This window comes from Eufriesea mexicana, unplaced genomic scaffold (assembly GCF_001483705.2).
Source record: "Eufriesea mexicana isolate 0111107269 unplaced genomic scaffold, ASM148370v2 scaffold10591, whole genome shotgun sequence".
Lineage (NCBI taxonomy): Eukaryota > Metazoa > Arthropoda > Insecta > Hymenoptera > Apidae > Eufriesea > Eufriesea mexicana.
This window is the reverse complement of record NW_016918258.1, coordinates 198,686-218,827: the sequence shown is the minus strand read 5'-3', so window position 1 is coordinate 218,827 and position 20,142 is coordinate 198,686. Positions and strand designations below refer to the sequence as shown.

Here is a 20,142-nt window from a genome sequence, read left to right as displayed (position 1 = left end):
AGTCTCGCTCTTTCTCCCTCGCTCCGCCGCCGGGCCTCTCTCGCGCGCTCTCTCCTCTCGCCTTCCTCCTTCTCTCGCGTCTCTCTCGCACCCGGCCCGGCTTGCTGTCTCTCCTGCTCCCTCTTCCGCCAGCCACAGCGGCGCATTCAGGAATGCACCAAATGCACCGCACTGACCGGTGCCCGTCCCGTTCCACTGCTTCCACTTGTTTACTTCGGCCGCGCTCGCGCGTCTCCGGCCCCGCCGAACCCCGCGCCCCCCCGCCGCGCTTCTTCCACCCCTTCCCACCTTTCTTTCCCGCTTCTTCCTCTACTACTGCTACTACTACTACTATCGCTACTACTGCACTACTACGGTGACCCTCGTCGTCACGGACGGAGAAAGGAAACGCGAGTTCGCTACTCCGCGGTGTGTCGCGTATCCTTTATCCCCCGACGCCGCGCCGCCAGCACCGTTCGTCGTCGTTCCCATCCGCGACCACCACCTTCCATCCCCCTCCCGTTTCTTTCATTACTCCACACACCCCCGTGCTCGACCGTTCACCCCTTCGGCCCCCTGTGTTTCCACCGTGTCCTTGCGCTCTCGTCTAACTACCTGTATATGGAGGAGCCGAGTTGGTATGCGCTACCTTGCCGCCAAGGTGACCAGAATTCTACCTTCTTCTTTTTCTTTTTCTTTTTCTTTTTCTTGTGATCTCTTCGGGGTACGAAACCGACCTCTCCCCCATTTCCCGTGCGTTTTGTAGACGTAGTATAGTGGTCGCAGGACTGTTTTCGTCTTCTTCGAAACTTCCAGGTCGGATTGATATTACTGGGGTTAGGTTAGGGCGAGGGAGAGAGAAAGTGGCGGAAACGCAGGGTGCATGGACCTCCGGGAGGTTTGACGAACTCTTCCGCGGCTCGTGGTCCCCTCGACCTAGCCGAATCCGGCGCGATTCTCTGTCTCTGTGGCCCTGACCCACCCAAAGGATGCAGTCACCCCCCTTGCAGCGTCGGATGGGGTGCTGCAGTGGGGAGCGGGTCTGTGAACCGACGCGCGCGCGGGCGCACGTCTCTGTCTCTCCTGCTGGGTCGCGAGGGCTCACCGAAAGGGGGTGTACGCGTAAGCCGTAATTGTATGCGGCCGTCTGTGCGGAATTCGCGCGTGTATCTCGTCCGTGGGGAAGCGTGTACGCGTTGGGCGGCGCGGCAGGGCCGTGGTGAAAGAGAGAGGGGCTTGAAGGGGGGTGCGGTGCGTTCGCTCCACAAATCAATACCCATTGGCTGCCGCGTGTGTACCAGCCGTGCACAACGAGCGAAACGTGTCACCCACCGACCCAAACCCAAAGGACGATATAGCAGCTGCACGCACGCACGGCAGCCGGCATATGTCGGCCGATGGCCGACGCCGACGCCGGCACTGCGTCATCCGCGTCTCGCACAGCGGCATCTTCGAAAGGTGCATCGGATCGTTGGAAAATCGCCTTTACTTTATTCCAATTTATCATCCTCCCGGAATATTCACCCATCGTGGGGGTGGACAGAAATATGCGATTCGATTATGGTTACGCGAAACCTGTAGATAACTGTAAATATCGGAAATAAGAACTTCGAATTTATAGTTGACAGTTTTGAAACTGTCATTTCGGTTTGGTATTACGTGCATAGTATCGGAGTACATACGGTATATTACAGGGGATTTTTAATTTCGTTGATGTTTTCGCATTTTTGAATAGTGCGATTTCATTCCACGCCATTACTGGGCCATACCGTACACGCGTAAAGAATACTAAATTTCTGTCACATCCGCGGATGAAATTTATACACCACTGTGTAATTCCGAAAATTCGCCTTTTGCGAAGATCCCCGATTGCATTCGCGATAAAATTACGCGAAATCTTAGAATTTCTTCAAATTTTATCCCAGTTAAATACACTCTTTGTCATATGACAGGTACACAATTCTGTCAACAAGAACTCGTAACGAGTTAGACTCGTTACGGGGGTTTATCTGCAAAGGTATCCAATTTCAGTCACCGCTGTGCCTCGACTCGCGATAAAATTATACAAAAGTGCCGGAATTTCTCCAAATTTGATTCACGTCAGATACAATATTTGTCAAGTACAAATAGAAGCGAGGTACACAACTCGTGACAAGTTAGACTCGTTATCGCAGTGCGAGGGGTTGCTGCGCGAAATTTCCGAAGAATGGGAGGCCATGTTGACGAAGTACCCGTCCTAAAAACATTGTCCGCGGCAGTTTCCTCGTAGATGGCGCTGCCTTCGCCTCGCTTCCGGTTGCGGCTAGTGTAGGGAAGGGGTTGTCCCGGACGTATCGGTATCGCGTTTTGGTTCTCGCGATGTTGGAGCTGTTCGGATTCGCGGAATAGCTGTTCGGAGCCGGGTCGTCGCGCACGTGCATTCGTTTTCTTAATTAGTTACACACGCTGGTTCTCGGTTGACGGAGAACAATAGGATATCGCCGGCGGGCAGATATTTCCGGCGCGGCGGCCAATACCGTTTCTTTTTTCGACGAGGCGCGGGGCCTCGAGTCTCTCCTCGGCTTCTACGCTATTGTTCCGAGTCCGGGGGCTTGCTGCGCAATTACTCGGCGGAGGCCGCAGTAACGAATCAAATAACAATCCTACAACCATCTCCGCCGAGCAAATTTCTAATTTCCTCTCGTAGCGCCTCGTCTCGACGCACCGCCGCCGCGTCGGAGGAAGCCGGCTGACGCGGTAATACAGACACCAGGCGTCGTCGACGGTTCTTCTGGCCAAGCGGGCCCCCGTCACGAGGACGATCATGCGGGCCAATGAAATTCGAGCTGCGAACCGCGCAAAATCCAACTGGAAATCGTCGCGTTCCACCGGGTGGGTTAGTCTTACGCCGTTCAAACAGGAAACTTATACGTCCGCATTGTTGCCGCAATATGGTGTTCATTTACACCGTAAATTCCCTGTCTTCCACGGGGTTCTTTCCGAATATCTCTTTCTAATCCACTTTCTCTGGACGTTGTTATCGATTGGGGTCGAATAGTTTCCAACGATCGCTGGTGGGCCGTTGAGGTTAGGTTCTGCGAGCGTTGATCGATGTAATGAAATTCCCTTCATTCTTGGGACGTAACGAGTTATCAAACAACCATGGTGAAAAGGACAAAGTGGCGCATTTGTTTGTTGATAGGTTCTTCCAAACGACTGGAAATTTTCTGCTGTAAAGTTACTAATATTTGAGGTTAGGTTCTGCGAGCGTTGCTCGTTGCAATCAAATTCTCCTCTTCATTCTTGGGACGTAACGAGTTATCAAACTATCAGGAGAAAAGGACAAAATGGCCCATTTGTTTGTTCGTAGGTTCTTCCAAACGACTCGAAATTTTCTGCTGCAAAGTTAATAACATTTGAGGTTAGGTTTCGGTTAGATTCCACGGAGTTCTTTCGAAATATCTCTTTCTAATCCCCGTTTCTCTGGACATTATTATCGACTGGGTCTCGGATACAATATTTTCCAGCAATCGCTGGTGGGTCCGTTGAGGTTAGGTTCTGCGAGCGTTGATCGATATAATAGAAATTTCCATCATTCTTGGGACGTAACGAGTTATCAAACTATCAGATGAAAAGGACAGAATGACGTATTTATTTGTTCGTAGGTTCTTCCAAACAGTTGGAAATTTTCTGCAGTAGGGTTAATAACATTTGAGGTTAGGTTTGGGTTAGATAGGTTATTTCAAATGGGACAGGAAACGTAACCTTTTACGGGAAATAAATTTTCGAGGAAATTGCATTTGCCAATTCGTGAAGACTTATTTCGTTATTCCATCTTCTTAACCCCATAAAGACGAATTACACTCGTAATTGGGTTAAAATTATATTTAACGTGATCCAAAATTTGTATAATTTTATTGAGAATAAAACACGCTCCATGAATCTTCACAGCTCGCTTTTCCCAAACTTAAACTCTCCAACGAAAAAATTGTATTCCTCGTTTCATCCTACTTTTACACGTACAGTCGCTTCCTGCTTGATTACACCACCAGTTACCAGACACTCTGTACAAGTATAGCCTTCCACGAGTTACTTTCGTCGTACTAGTCAGGCCATATTCTAAAATCTTAAAAATCTAAAATATTCTTCCTTCCTCACGAAATAAAAACATCGTGACTACCTAATATCACCCTTCTCCAATGAATGATTTCTCATAACAAAGGTGTAAGCGACACTTAATTTCCCTCAGCTCTTATCTCGTAAATTCCACGCATAGCGAACTCGTCGTCTCCATTCATCAAAACCTCGATTAAAAATTCTTTTGTCCGCGAATCTTCGCCGAAACGTTCGAAGGATTCGCGTGTAATTAGGGAAAAAAATGGTGGAAAACAACGGTATGTCACGAGTGTGACGCTTATCAATCGGGAAGGCCCTAGGCGCCATCGGAATTCGGGAAAAAGTTGGCTGCGGCGGGGAAAGACACGGGGTTAGATGCTGTTCGGGAGCCGCATCGTGTAACAGCGGCTGCGACGTGCACGTTCGGCGTGCCATGTGTGAGTGGCGGTCGGTCGGCGGTGGTGGGGGCCTTCATTCAGTGCGCCTCTCGGGGCGCTTGGCGCGCATGCGCAGCCCGCCGCGCGTACACACGCTACTCACGCTGTGCCTCCCCTCCCATTCCAGCGTTCCCTCACACGTACGCGCTACGCACGCGCACACCGCTGCACCTACGTATATGGACTTTGTACTCGGCCCGATCTCTTTCGCGCCGCTGTCCAAGAACGAACGGCGCACGGACACGCCGCTCTACGTACACGCACCGGCGTGTGCGCCGCACGCACACGCACTCACACCGATCTTCTAGCCCATCATCGCGAACCGAAGCAAACGCCGTTCGCGAGAGAAAGAACGTACGCGAGAGGGGAAGCCAGCTCGTATGTGGGACCCACGGGCGGGAGGGTACGGTGCGAACGGCCGAGAGTGACTGAACTGCACAAACGACGACCACACGCCGCCAGCTCCTCGCGTCGTGCCGCGCCGCACCGCGTGCTCCAACACGCGCGCAAACTTTTCCCGACTCCTCCGAATTACGAATTTCCACGATTACTCGCGACGAAAACGAGAACTCTTTTTCCGCTCCGTTGCGTCATTTGACGGCCGCGCGCGCGTACGTGGGACGCTCTGAGCCGCGTGCTTGCGAGGTCGTTGCTATCCACCGCGGCCGCGACGCGGAGATCTCCGCCGCGAATTAGCTTTCTTTCCGATCGATATTTCGTCGGAAATCGCGCCGGCATTCCCGCGATGGCAAAGACCCTCTTCGATTTCCCCGCGCAAAACCGCGAATCGAATGTACCGTTGCCGCGTTACCTCTCGCTGCATTCCCGCTTCTTGCGCGGCCGTTTCCGCCGCGCGTGACTCGCGTGTCATTTCCTGCCGCGCGGGGAAAACGCGTCGGGCAAGAAAAGAAACGAGGGGGAGCCCTAGGTAAGCAACGGCGCGCAGAAATCGCTCGGTTTCCGCGTGTGTCGCGTCAGATCGATACGCTCGGTTGTTTACAGCCGCTTGCAACTTGGCCCGAAGTTCCTTAGCCAGGAACACGCCTCGTTCTCAGCCGTTCCTCGCCACTCTGACGACCTTCTCTTCCTCCGCCTGCGGCCTTTTCGCGCTGTGTCCTGCTTCTGCGAGAGACCACTCGATCCGAGCCGACTCGTAACACGCGCCACCGCGGTATGCATCGTCCCGTGATGCATTGCTTCCGAGAAGCGATAGCACCGGCTCCAGCTTTGCTCCGTTCTGCCTCGCCGCGCCGCGCTCGCTTTCGAGCTCTGCCCCCGTGACTCGTGGGAAAGCGAGCGCACCTAGGAGCTGTCACGGACATGTCCTCGCGCAGCTTTGCTTTGTCAAATTCCCGATTACCGCTAATCCCGTGCTCATTTCGCCAGCTCCTGCTCCGACCTCTGTCCCTGGTCGCGTTGGTCGAGTCGTAAGTGAAAGCGAGGAGCAATTAGCATAAGCGATCAGAGGATAGCGTCTGAGATCTGTCAAAATCGAGTTCGAAAGCGTATGCGTTTATCCAACAACGAGATTATGTAAAAGAAGCTCAATACGAAGGCAATTTTCTGTGTGTTAACTCATCTGGATCTAAGAGCGGAATATTCCGCGAGTTGATCTTTTGACAACTGTCATCTTTCACCGAACGCGGAATAATCCGCGAGCTGACTTTGCTCCGTTATCAGTCACTGAATATTCTCAGTATGTCACAGACCACGTTTGATCCCTTTGCGAGCAACTCACCTACATCAGTTCGTTATATTCTTGACACTGTGCCGTCCGGTGACACCACGTTGGTGCCATGGGTACATGATGAGTCAGTCCAACCGGCGCCAAACAAAAGAATCCCGATTAGACGCGCGAACGGCATAATGTTAACAAGTTTTACTTTAGTCTATCTCTTTAACTGCCATTATGGGTAAGTGCTGAGACGCGCACGGTGTCGTGGGCCAGTCGTCAGTTGGACGTCGCTGATGCCCGAACAGGGTACCTTAAGTAGAGCCATGATGCAAATGGTTAACTGTAATTAACTCGGGATGTGTGCGTGGATCTGCTAGAAACCCAAAAACTCGAGGATCGATCTAGAGATCAATGATTTTAATTATCCTTGACAGGAACCGGACGAAGTTCTAGTTTCCCCGGAGAACACGCTCGCGTTGCATTAGCAGGCGTCGCGTAGACCGGGTCCCGAGATTAGATTCATCGAAATTCCAGTCGAGAGAATCGGACCCCTGCCAAACTTGGTCATAAGGAACATAGGCGGAATTGATCGCGAATGACAGCTGTCTCCGCGAAGCTGATCTCTGCGAGTGGTCGCAGGGGAGGGTGAAATTCGCGGAAAAGCGTGGGCCAGAAAAAGACGTAGTGGCGCGCATAGGTAGCCGGGGGGGGAGCATGGACGACGGCGTAGTCGTAAAGTGCGGTAGAATGCACTCTGACGTAGTAGACTCTCCGTATTGCTCGGCGCGGCGCGCAGCGCGTTGCATTATCCACGCCGCCGGCCGCGCCGTTGCACTCCACCGCCTCCCCGGTGCAACCGCCTCCCGGCACAACAACAACATTCCTTCTCTCCAGAGTCCCTTCATGCCACGGAGACCCTGCGCTGCTGCTACCAGACTCCTCTTTTCGTCTCCGCCGGCCGGCCGTGAGGTGAACCGAGACGCCCGACACACGCGTGTGCACCAGCCTCTTTCTCCGAGCCTTCTGCTACGCCTCCCGGTGAAAACTGGTCGCCCGCGAATCGCGTGTGCGATCGACCTCATGGCCACCGGACCCCGGGGCCCAGAGCCCCGGCCGAAACTCTCGCCACGGGGTAATATACCTCGCGTCCATTTATCCAACGATTCCACTGCCAGTCGCCAACTTCCCATCGCTGTCAACTCGCCGATTCGCGCGAGGACTCGTAAGGCCCAATTCGGGGCCACGCTGTTGGGACCCTCTGTTCCCGCGTGTTTGTGAACAGTCTCGACTTCCTCTTACCTTTTACTCGCCTGATTTCGAATTTACACGGATCACGTGCTTTAACAGCTTGACAACTGGCGAATAGGGCCCATTGGGCAGGAATTTCCGTGAAAAATCGGCTAATAATTGCGAGGTGTCGTTTATAATTGTTCAAAACTATCGGATTCTTGTCATAGCGATACTAGCAATAAGGACATAAAACAGTGCACCACTTAACGCATTGGGCCCGCACTTTTTTGGGCCTTTCAGGGACACTTTATACGATGCATGTATTCACTGTTTTAACACGTTGAGTGCCACGCCGGTCCTTAGAGACTTTCCGTTCGGGCCCGGCCTGTTCTCAGGAACCGGCCCCAGACTAGGACCCAAAGGTGCTAACTTTTGGTGTTAAATTCTTCGCCATCTTTGAGTCTAACGTTTGGGAATTCCTGTTATAACAATTGGTACAGTATCTCCAAATTTTACGAACACTTCACCCGCCATTGGTGGCCCACTTGACGAGTCAAGCCGAGTCTGGGCCTGAATGGAACGGCAGGCAAAACGGGCTGGGTACTTAACACGTTAATTCGCATAAGGTATTCTTAGATTTCACTTTATATACACGAGACTTCGTTACAAGAAAATATATTTTTAATTCCTTAAATCATCGAAAACGAGATATCTCGTCGCTCAGCCACAACGTTCGGCTTGCCAAAGACGAGATATCTCGTCACCCGTACGCAATGTGCTAACTTGGGACGCGTGGTCCTAGGAGCGTATATATGTTTCTCAGCCATAGCGTTTACGTGAAACACATTTATAAGTCCCTGGTCCCTGTCAGTTGTTTTCGCCGAACGCGTATATGCGTCCGCAAAGGGTTAAGAAACGCGTCCGCGTGTTTCCCCGATTACATGACAGGTTGGGCCCTATTTGGTTCTCCTAGTCACCTCGAACGTCACTGACATCACGGTTAATTGTGTCATTGTCATGAACACGTATCGATCTCGAATATGAGGAAATGATCATCGAGGAAGTAGGAAACGCGTGGTCTCCACGATCCTTTTATTTTCAGTTCGACTAGCTCCAGGACATGTCAGTGTTGACGAAATAGAGTCTGGTCTAGGTGTTATTAATTTCGCACTGCAATGTAAACGTAAACACTGGTATTGCGACTCGGGCGAGCTTCGAGGCTACTAATAACGACGCCGTTGCTTCCGAACACAATGGGTTTTTGCAAACACCTATTGGGGACTTAACGCGGTCCGTTACGCAGAGGGCGCTAGGCGGATTCCTTTGGAAAGCGAGAATTAGTGGGCTGGATGTTATCGGGCGTGCAAGATTCGAGACCTGCGCTGCCTTTCTCGGCCGGGTGTGTGCCTAGGACAGGTGTCTCTGGAAGGAGGGAACCGGGCCCGGGGAAAACCCAGAAACGAAATTCAGAAGGCAGCCACCGAAATATTTGACCTTGGCAATAAAGGTAGCGAAGGAGGTGCGCCACCGAGTTTCCGTTCCTTTTTACCCTCGTCGGTCATTAACGTCCACGTGATCCACCTTTTTCGCTTTTCTTGTCCCTCGCTTTTCGACCGTCAATGCTCCTTCGACCTGGACCCGGGCCCGGTTCCACGCTTATTTATTGTCGCTGAAGAGCGTGAAACCATAAACCAATTGGACGAACGCGCGTTAATCCTCTCCGTGCTTAAATCACTCGCTCCGGGTCCCGGCGTTTACGCCGTTCGTTTCTCTCTCTGTCTCTCTCTCTCTCTCTTTCTCTTTCTTTCTCTCTGTTTTCCCGGCACCGAATTTCACGATCGTGATTCTTTCGTTTCTGCGCCCTTAATCGGATTTTGAAAGCTCACCTTCGTCTAATAGCAAGTGGGAGCTTCCTCGAATGTCACCTAAAGAGTGAAAAAGAAAGAGAGAGAGGACCATGTCCGAGCTCTAGGATTTTTATCAGTTTAGGTTTCTATCGTTTACATTTTCCTTTTCTTTTTCTTTTTCTTCTGTTTCTCTCTGTCTGTCTCTCTATTTTCTCATCGCCGAACTTTTTAGGCCCAGGCAATATTTATCGATCGTGATTCTTTCGTTTCTTCACCCTTAATCGGATTTTAACCCTTCGCACTGGGTGAGTTCTTCGTGATAGAAAAATAGTAACTTTTTCTGCCATAAAGTCGAGGATATTTTTAAAACGGTAAATAAGAAATCGTATGCAAATTAATACGTTCGGTAATTTTAAATTTGATATGTTTATTTATTTATTTATTTATTGAAATTTACTGGCAAAGCCCTGTTTGGTAAAGTGATATAAAATATGCACACGCCAGATAGGGAAAACTATACTGCAGACAGTAAAAGGTGCAACGAAGGGTAAAGAAAATAGAGAAAATAAAATTAACACATTGTTGACCGGTGACGAGTTATCTCGTCATTGCATTTGCATTATCTATTTCAATTTATGAAACACAGGGCGATACAGAATATTGCGTGTGAAAGTGATTTTGAAGATTGGATTACAAAATAATAGTTGGTGACATGACATAATTTCTGTGTAAAATTGCCGGTCAACAAACTGTTAACTAGAACAGGATTACTTAATTAATAATAAATAATGCCACGAAATGATGACATGTTGTTACGTGGTCCCTAACAGTTTGAACAATTCGCCTTTGAAACTGATAATATTCTGAGAAAAATAGTTATCTTTTGTAAAGAAACAGTTTGCTAAATTAATTAAGCAAATTATTAATTAACACCGATCTTTGGAATCTGATTAAATGGCGACTGAGAGTCGCCTCTCGAGTCCAAAGGGTTAAAAGCTCTCGTTCGTCTAATCACAAACGGGAGCTTCCTCAAATGTCACTCCGAGAGAAAGAAAGAGAGAGAGAGAGAGAGGGACCTATCTCCGAGAGATAGAATTTTTATTGTCTCTCTCATTTGGATTTTTCTTTTTCTTTTTTTTCGGGAAAAATTACCATATCCAACTTCCGATTCGCACGTGGGTATGTGGTTATGGGATATTAGTCTCCGGACAAATTGCAAATTTCCTCAAATGTCACTCTGAGAGAAAAAGAGAGAGAGAGAGAGAGAGACCCATGTCCGAGAGTCAGGATTTTAATCGCTTTTATCATTTTTCTTTTTCTTTTTCTTTTTTTTCCTTTTTTGGGGGGAGAAATTACCATATCGAACTTTCGATTCGCACCTGGGTATTTAGTTATGGGATATTAGTCTACGGACAAATTGCGGATTTCCTCAAATGTCACTCCGAGAGAAAAAGAGAGGCCCATGTCCGAGAGTCAGAATTTTTATCACCTCTGTCATTTAGATTTTTCTTTTTCCTTTTCTTTTTTTTTCGGGAGAAATTACCATATCGAACTTCCGATTCGCACCTGGGTATCTGGTTATGGGATATTAGTCTCCGGACAAATTGCAAATTTCCTCAAATGTCACTCCGAGAGAAAGAGAGAGGCCCATGTCTGAGAGTCAGAATTTTTATCACCTCTGTCATTTAGATTTTCCTTTTTCTTTTTTTAGAGAAATTACCATATCGAAGTTGCGATTCGCACTTGGGTATTTGGTTATGGGATATGAGCCTCCGTACAAATTGCGGATTTCCCTCGTGCGCGTAGCTTTCATTGACAGATTAGTCGAGACGCGTTTGCGCGACAGATGCACACACACGGCGAACAAATTTCGCCCTTTCTTCTTCCTTCCGCCGTCATTTTTCTCCGTCTGTCCTGCGGGCCCGCGCACCTGGCGGGCGAACACTCCCCTAAATTACAATGACCGGGGCGCAGATTTTCACGGCGCCCCTCCTGCCATCGTTCGCATCTGGAAAAACCATATCGCGATCCAGTCGACGTCGCTTAAATAAATCTCTCAACCCCCCCGTGCCTCCCCTTTCGTCGTCCCACTTACCGATTCTCTCCTCTCCCTCTCTCTCGTTCCCCGCAAACCGTTTATCGAACGAAGCTTCGAAGCTGCCACAGATTCGCGACACCACGGTTCACCTCAGTCCACCTATAAACGCTGCGAGGAATTAAGAGCTTGCACGGCTTCCGCCTGTTGCCGATCTCCTTTTGCGGCTTCCGGGGAGCCGCTTTCCCGAGGAGGAGCTTCGCCTCTGCTTCGTTAGCCTGATGTCTATGGCGAATTTTCCCATAACCCGGGCCCCGTTCTTCCTTCCAGTTGATTCGTTAAGCGCGTTTGTCCTCCGTGAAACAAAGATGGACGCCCGAAAAGCTCGCGCGGGACGGTATGGACAGGGAGAGGGAGGGGGGAGGGGAGCCTAAACAAATCCGGGGGGTAGAAAAACCGTGTGAAGACGAGCCCGTGGAAAGTCCCGTACGTGGAAGCCGGTATCGGCTCGTAGACACGCGAGTTTTCGAGTGCCGGAACCCTAGCCTCCTTTTTTTCGACCCTCGTGGGATCCCCTCGCAACGAATGGACCCTGATGAAGGGTCAGGGAGGGCGCCGAAGGGCGGCCCGAGGGCCCCTGGGAATTTATCTTGTCTCGCAGAATTCTCTCTGCGCTTCTTCCGAACTCTCCTTCGCTCCATCGAACTCGCTTTTCCGCTGTGGTGCAACGCGAATGGCGGAGGAACAATTAGGCGAACGTAAATACCGGGTGTTCCGTTATTACTGGCATGCTGGTTCCCCGGATCTCTTTAGGGGGAATATTTCACTCGAAAAATCAGTCCTTCGAGATTCAAACGTTAATTTTCCACTTCTCGAGCTTGGTTCTCTCCGTATCTCTTTATGGGAAAATACTTATTTGTGGGAAAATCGGTCCTTCGTGTTTGGAGTATTAATTTCCCATTCCTCAAACGAGTCGGAGGAAAAATTCTATACTGTTGGAGGAATAATATTTAAAAATCTAGTATCTCGAAATGTTAACACCTTATACTATTATAATAGTGTAATTACTCAGTATGCTATAGTAATAATAAATTATTATACTATATCTTCGTGAATTTTCCATGCTGGACCCCATGGAAATAAATTACGCACGTATTAAATTTTCGTTATATCGAATCTACAAAAATCTAGTATCTCGAAATGTTGACTCCTTATATTACCATGACGAGTGAATTATATTATAATAATAGTATATTTACTTACTATGCTATAATAATTATCACTATCAAATTTTCATTATATCGAATCTCCAAATTTTTATAATATCCTTGCGAATAAAATAGGTGTATACAGTGGCTAATTAAAATTAAACAATCTTTTACAGTGCACATTAAATTTCTCACGATTATATTATAGTGCAAAGGCTTATGGAATCCACTCTCATATTGTAAAAAGAAAAATCGAAAACTTCCCTCGATGTGCGATTAAATTAATTTGGTTGTCGAGTGGAGGCAGCATAAATTGCCACGAATAAAGCGTCGCCATTGGATTTTCGTGCGGTAGATAGCGCTGAAGCGTTCTCGATGCACGTACGATGATGGAACGGTATGCTGGGCCGAATGTGGGTCGCTGGTGTCAAAGACGAGGCCGAGACGGGGCTTTGTCGTTCGGTGCCGGCTTGCTTCTTGAGATAACAGCTGACTTCCGGTGGCTAGAAAGCGCAGTCAACTTGTCCCGCAAACTTGCCGCGCCGCTCGGCGCGTCGATCGCGGATGCGTTTGTTCAACGAACCGGGGAACATTGTCTTTGTCGAATGGGCAATTGCCTCGAATTAAGTCCGCGATTCCAGCCCCCCTACCGTTCCCCTCGGAATTCTGTTTATCCTTCGGCATACCGTTCGAATACGAGCAAAATTGCACGATTTCTTCGCGCGTCCTCGATGATTAGACGAACTTCGAAGCGTGGATTATCAACATTCCAGATCTTCGTAAGCGATAGCGAAGGAATTTCGTTCAACATACCTGATAAATCCCGCTTCCTAACGCCACTCGAGATACTTCTTCTCTTCGGTCCTGCGTAAATAATATTCCATCCAGAGCTTTTATCCTCTTGCGCTATTTTTCACGAGTCTCACTCGTGATGAAAATTTTGGGCCAAACTTGATTACCACGAGTCAGACCCGTTGTTCAATTTCATGCCAAACTTGGATATCACGTGTCTGACTCGTGATCGGCCTTTCGGGTCGAACATGAATATCACGTGTGTGACACGTTGTCGACATTTCAGGCCAAACATGAATATCCCGAGTCTGACTCGTGATCTTAATCTCGAATGAGATGGCAACTATCTCGCACTTCCGAGTTTCAGCATAGCGCAAGGGGTTAATAGTCCGATGATCCATCGAGGACACGACCGGTGGAACGTACAAACGATAAATTCTGGCTGCTGATATATCCATCCTCGCTGCTCCGTCTCCGTGACGCGACATTATGTCTATTTCCTCGAGTCTTCGTGTTGGAAGCGACAGGCAAATCCACTTTTCCTTCCTCGAACGCGACGCGAATACGAGCAGTAGCAGCTGCACACGCGACTACGTCGAAGACGCGATACGTTTTCCACGATGAGCAGTCGAATCTTTCCTCTTTCGGCCTGCCCCTCGGCCCTTACACCGGCCGTGGTAATGACATTTCGATACTGGTCGGGAATTACGCGTGAGTTCGCGCGTCCTGCCCCTCGGCCCTTACACCGGCCGTGGTAATGACATTTCGATACTGGTCGGGAATTACGCGCGAGTTACGCGCCATGGCGCAAAGCGTTATCGCGGAAATAACAGTGTCCCCGTTAATGGAGCACGCGGCTTTAATATCGATAATGAACACCGCCAAGGCGAGCCTGCGCGCCCACGTGCAGGAATTTTTCGCGTCCGAGTATGGACTATCGGATTAATTAGCGCGACACTCGTAATGGAAACGCGCGATCGTCGCAACGGAAGTGCGTGTTTATGGATCGCGAGAATCGATGATACGACGACCGTGACGAAGAGTATGGAGAGTGTCGAGGGAAAATTCGGATATCCGGTGACGCGAAAGAAGCGTGATCGGTCGGGGAAGTTAGACGGAAGCGAAGCGCAGTTTTCGGGGCGTTGCATCGTTGCGAACAATTGCCCCGGCAAATCGACTTTCCCCTAAAATCGAAACCAGCCCCCGAAGCCACCGGTCACGAAACAGCCGTCTTCCCTATCGATTTTACGAGCCATCCTGAAGCACGAACATGCGCAGCAGCGCGAAGTCAGCAACGTAGTCGTGCTTCAATTTTGGGCCGGAGGTGGTGCTGGGTCCGCGGCATTGTCAGCCCATGCTTATCCGGCACTGGCGGCTATCGATCACGAGGAACGAGGAGGGGAATATCCTTGTCGAGATCGATCTCGCGCGTCCGCGTAATTCCCTTCGAAGTTAGCCAGCGCGAGGAAGTTCAGGGCTACGCGAACGGAGTTTAGTAGTCGTCCTCGTGGTCGGTGTCGTCGACGACGACGCCGGCGGCGGCCATGTTTGCGCCGGCACAGTAGGCGTTCACGGGCGGTACCATCCCTCTGCCCGTTCTCCAACGACTTTGGAGAACGGCCGCCCCCCACCTCCGGCCGTCTGTTAAACTTCTGGTGGGGCACCGCAAACGATCTTCCGTTGGTGCCAGTTCTACCTCCCACCACGCCGCCGCCGCCCCTCCGGCCTCCCCCCACCCGCCGCCGCACCGGCCACCTACCACGCTTGGTCCTTATCGCTCTGCGAGCTCAGTACCACGGTCGGCTCGTCTCGCGACTGCCAGCAGCGCTCCCTTCTACGCTTCCCCCACCATGCCTCCTCCCCGCGTCCTTCCGTTCACGCGCTACGCGCGCTGGTGGGGAGAGCGTTCCCCTCCACCGCGGCACGCCGCTCGGTGGGGGGAAGTCTTGCGAGGACGCCAAACTGGAGGATCGAACTCTTCGCGTATCTTCTCGCCTTCTTTCTCTCGTCCTTCCTCGTCTTCTTCGCCTTCGCTCGTTGTTGTTGTCCTTTTTTTTTTTTTTTATTTCCCCTCCCGCCCTTTCCTACCGCGGCCGTGTGTTACGCGTTGCTACATTTCACGTTCCTCCTCTTTTTTTCTCGCGGCTCGCCTCCGTTCGATTTTTCGCTCGAAGAAGGACGTTGCGCTGTGCCTCCTTTTCGCCCGATGCCGCCACGATGGCCGACTGACAACCACTGACGACGTCCGTTCCCTTTCAGGCTTCTGTCCGCCGGTATATCCTGATTGGCCCCCACGGCCCCGATCGTTAAGATTCGACGACGAAGTACGACCGCTTCGGCAACTTCTTCCCCCGCTGGCCGAAGTTTCAGCGAAATTGGCTGGGGAACCGGGGCCGGGTCGAAAGTTGCCCGATCTCGGGATTTTCGGGGACACGCGAACGATTCGAGCCTCGTCACCGCATGGTCCATCGTTCCTTGTTAAAACTTTTTTCCCCTCCGCTCCCCTCCCCTTCCCCCTTCCCGCTCGCCGTTAATTATCGTCCTCGCCGCTGATATTTGCATTCGTCCGCGATTCCGTGGAGAAAATGTAATTTTCCTTAGGTAAATCTGCCCAACTTTTCTTTCTTCTCTGCCCCCTCGCCCCCTTCGGGGCGAGCACATCTCTCGCGTAATAGCGCGATGGCTCGCCGGGAATTTATATTCAGCGCGAGATGCCACTCGTAAATTCCTGCTCGTTCTCTTGCCACTGCGTTTCCCGTGTCCCGTTTTCCGCGGACGTTTATGATTGTCCCCGTGAAAAGACGCGTTCGAATTATCCCTTTGACATCGCGTCGAGACCATCACCATGACGCGAGTTGTCCATTGGATAAATTCGGAAACCAGCGTTACGATCGTAAACGCAATTGTAGCCTAGTGTGCGTGAGTGTGTGTCCCGACTGCAAGGTGCACCGACTAACCTTCCTACCGTTGTTCTTTGTTACAGACAGGGAATCGGGAAGATGCTGGTTGAGATCTTTCGCACCTCCGTTAGCACCGGGACGAAATTCAACATCAGCGAAATCATGAGAATGGTGGATCAGATCGTCACATACCCTGGTATTAATCACCGATTATCTCATACCTAACGCTAAACCGCGAGTCTCGAGCTGCCTGAACTTTTCGGTTGCTTGCGTCTGCCAATTTGCTCGCAGGTAATTGTCAAAACGAGATTAAACGCGTGAAATCCTCGGGTGGATTTCACATCGGAGGCAAACGGCTGTCAACGAATGCACGTTGGTAGTACACGCACTTGTTCCCCGTGTTCCGAATCGCAAACTTGCGAGAAGAAAGGATTGGAAATACTTCTGAGCCAAATCCTTCATGCACCGCTTACTCGTAGCGCAATTTTTCGATGCGATTGTTTGCGCCGAGGCATTGTTTCCCTCTTTCTGACGCTTTCCATTACTGTCATGCTGCCTGCTTTCCTCTTGCTTACCTCTCGTACAGCTTTGTTTTAGTTTGAGATTTTCCCGATAGAGTGTACATAGGTAGATACGATCTTTAATGCACGTGTAAGTTTTGACACTATTTGGCACTAAGTAGGGTCAGGCTAGGAGAATTACCTAACCCTTTGACTGCCACGTCGAAATTTTGTATCGCATTTTTATTATTCGAAGCATGCGAAAGCTTCTGTCACCAATGACCATCGTGGTGTCACAGGAGAAACCGTGGCTGGTCATATACGCGGAACGTGGCAGTCAAAGTGTCAATCCTCTGGAATTCACGCGACACGCGAGTGGTTTTAGTTTGCACAGCGAGTAAAAGTGCTCTGGTACTTGGGCAACGAGAAGACAGACGATTTGTACGTTGCCACGACGTCTAGAAACGTCGATCGTTGTACCTGGTCCCTAATTTCACGGCAGATCCTTGGCATTATTTACGGAAAGCAAGGAAAAACCGCTAGAACTAACCCCTGACAGTTGCACTTCCGGCGAACTTCCGTAAGGGGAATGGAAATTGAATTCTTGCAGCTAAATTTAAGCCGTTGCACACGCAGACGTGTTTATCAGGAACGGTTGCGAGACCTACTTCGTCCCGAGTCGCGATACACACACCTCTCACAAAAATATTTACCGATGCCCGACGAGGCACTTCCGGCGTGGCTCGACGGAGAAAAATCGGGATACGTGACGCGTAGGACCACGTTCCGGGGAAGCTACGCCTGGCCCCAGAAAATTCCTTTTTAGGCGGTTCGCCATTTGTTTTTCCGGTCGCTTGGCCCCGTTTCCACGAACGAAAAACACCGAGAGCGAGGAGCGTGGGTGGGATAACGTGGGGAAGGTTAAAAATAGAAGGGCCAGGACGCGTTCTTGAGAGAAGACAGAACGTGTTCCGCGTTACGCCGGGGTAAATGACGAAGAAGCCAGTTGGGGTTGCAGGCGAGCGAGGCTGTTGCTCCGTGCTAGGTGACGACAAGATTGTCCTCGCTTCCGGTGTAGCACGCGCCTCGCCGGAAGTCTCTCGTGGTTCCCCTCTGCGTCCCGAGGTATTTATACGAGGTCGCTCGGTACAGTTTACTTTTTCGTCCAGCCCACTTCTGGCCTACGCGGAATTCCAAGGGAAACACGCGTCCGCGCGCCAGACGCTTTTGTTCTCCGAAATAATCCTCGTTTTCGTCGCGAAACGTCAAATAGGCAATGTCGAATAGGGAATGAAGTGGAAGAAAAATTCCCCGATCGTCCGGTAACACGAAGGTGGTCGTAAAAACAGGTCAAGAATTTTCGTCGCGTCGTTCGATCGTAGGAAAATGGCGGTGCTTCGTTTCCGTAGCCCCCTGGCGGCGTCGAGTGGAAGCTCGGCGGTCCGGCCGACCACCGCCGTGATCAACCGAGCATTGTTTCCGACAAATGTCGTTAAACACGGGATTATCAGTCGGGGGATTAGTAGACGGACAGGTTGGGACCTTTGTGGGAGCAAGAACGCGTCCCGAATGGCTCGTAAGTCGTTTGAAAAATCGATTTTCTCCTCGACTTCCGCGAACACCGCGGACGATCGGCTGCGTTTTTGGGCAGAGGACGGCTTCGCAGAAGCACGGAGGGGAGGCATGCTCAAAGGTCATCCGTGACGTTCCGTCGATGGGTATCTACGTGAAACGTCAGCCCGAACGGAACCCGAAAGACGGGGACACGAGGGACGGCGAGGGGGCAGCTTTGAAAAAGCAACAGCAGCCAACACCGCTATGGGTCGACAGCGATCCTTCCGCGAAAAGCGTTTTCTTTTTACCTGGGTCCGCTTCGGAGAAACGTGGAAAATGACGCGCCACTGCGTTTTCATCCCACTAATGGCTCCTTTCTTTTCTCGAGCCTTCGAAAATACTTTAAGACCGCCGACCTCTGCGGGACCCCGCGTCACGTGAGAGACAAACGCGCGCCACTCCTTTTATATTCCCGTACCGCCGGGCGATGCTCTCCTAATACGCGAGTCCACGGTGACAAAGGGAATCGTAGGAATTGCAAATAAACTCCATGGATCGTGCCCCGAGCTGACTCATAATCGTTACTCGCGGGGTACGAAACGCGTTCCCTGCATCCCGAACCGGATGGACCCCGATGGACCCCGTTGGGCCCCGTGGCTAAATAAGTCAGCGGAAGCTGCGCTACGCGATCCGGAGCCGAGATTCTGGTTTCTACTCGCCTAACAGCGATCATGGTCGTCGCACGTGTCAGCCACGACGGGGCGAGGAGGGGCCTCATCAGGCGCTTTCACGAAGGATGCAACTGCCTCGGGGAAAGGTGGTGCATCCCGACGCATGATCCCACGACGAACGAGTGTCACACACTGGCCGGGGTCTATTTTTAGGACCCATATCCAGAGAACATCTTGCCCCGTAACACGTGCCGGCATCGGTGTTTTTCCGTGCACCGATCGGCCATGCTGGCAGACGAAAGGGGAGGAAGAGAGGGCTGGGAAAGAGGATCCAGGACTCGGGGCACGCGACACGCGCGCTTTTTCTCCACGCGTTCACGTATTTTTGGACGAGCTTGCTCGCGCAGGCGTCGCGAGGGGACCGAGCACGCGCCCCTTTTTCCCCCTCCCCCCGATGGGCCAGGGCGGCGAAGAAGAGGACGATGCGCCAGTTGCGTCGAGTCGTTTCCGATTTTTCTTGGCCGCGTGTAGAAAGGAAATACGGCGTTAGAAGCTTAACCGACAGGGGAACGAATATTCCCCCTCCCCGCCGCAGCCAGGCCGGCGCTTGGCGTCCGATGGGGCATGAGCAGACGCAGCCTGCGCTCGTGACGAGGATTTTTTCGGCCAGGCCAGGAAACGTGTGCGGGATAAGTTTCGTAATTGGGAATGTTCGGGAAGAAGGAAGAACCAGGAGCGTATTTTTTCCTCGCTCCTACGAAAGGCCCCCCTCCCCCCGCGGGTAACAATGACGCTTCTTCCAGTTACGCGTCCTCTCTCTCGTCCTCGATAAGAATGCAACGAAGCCAATTGTTCCCGCAAAGCGAAAGGGGTTCGAACAGTTGTTGTTCCGTGAAGGCGGTTTTCATGCGGATCTCCGCTGGCGTTTCTATGAACCGTGGCCCTGTTACCGGAGGGGTGTCTCATTATCGGCCCGATACGATCGATACCCGCGATCGATCCATCGCGTAACTAGGTTCGTCTTCGCGGAACCGTCAAGGGAAAAGCGACTATATTGATCACGAACGCGTTGTCAGCTAGTAGCATCCCGAGCAATTCCATTGCCTGGCTAATTCTTCGAATTGCACCGGTGACGAATGAATTCGGGGCCCTGTGAATCGCGCGAGTTCTCTCGTTTGGCGCGAAAAAATGGAAAGAAAAGGGAAAGAAGGGGGCAGGA

General features: G+C 51.1%; 1 protein-coding gene across 3 annotated transcripts in view; it reads left to right on the top strand.

The window, feature by feature from the left end:
• LOC108553478 (serine/threonine-protein phosphatase 4 regulatory subunit 1) overlaps positions 1–20,142 on the top strand; it is a 145,947-nt gene that overhangs the window by 113,412 nt on the left and 12,393 nt on the right. For all 3 annotated transcript variants that reach the window (XM_017908380.1, XM_017908382.1, XM_017908383.1), the window contains one exon: positions 16,282–16,394. In XM_017908380.1, coding sequence (XP_017763869.1) covers positions 16,282–16,394 — 113 coding nt within the window. The remainder of the gene's footprint in view (positions 1–16,281; positions 16,395–20,142) is intronic.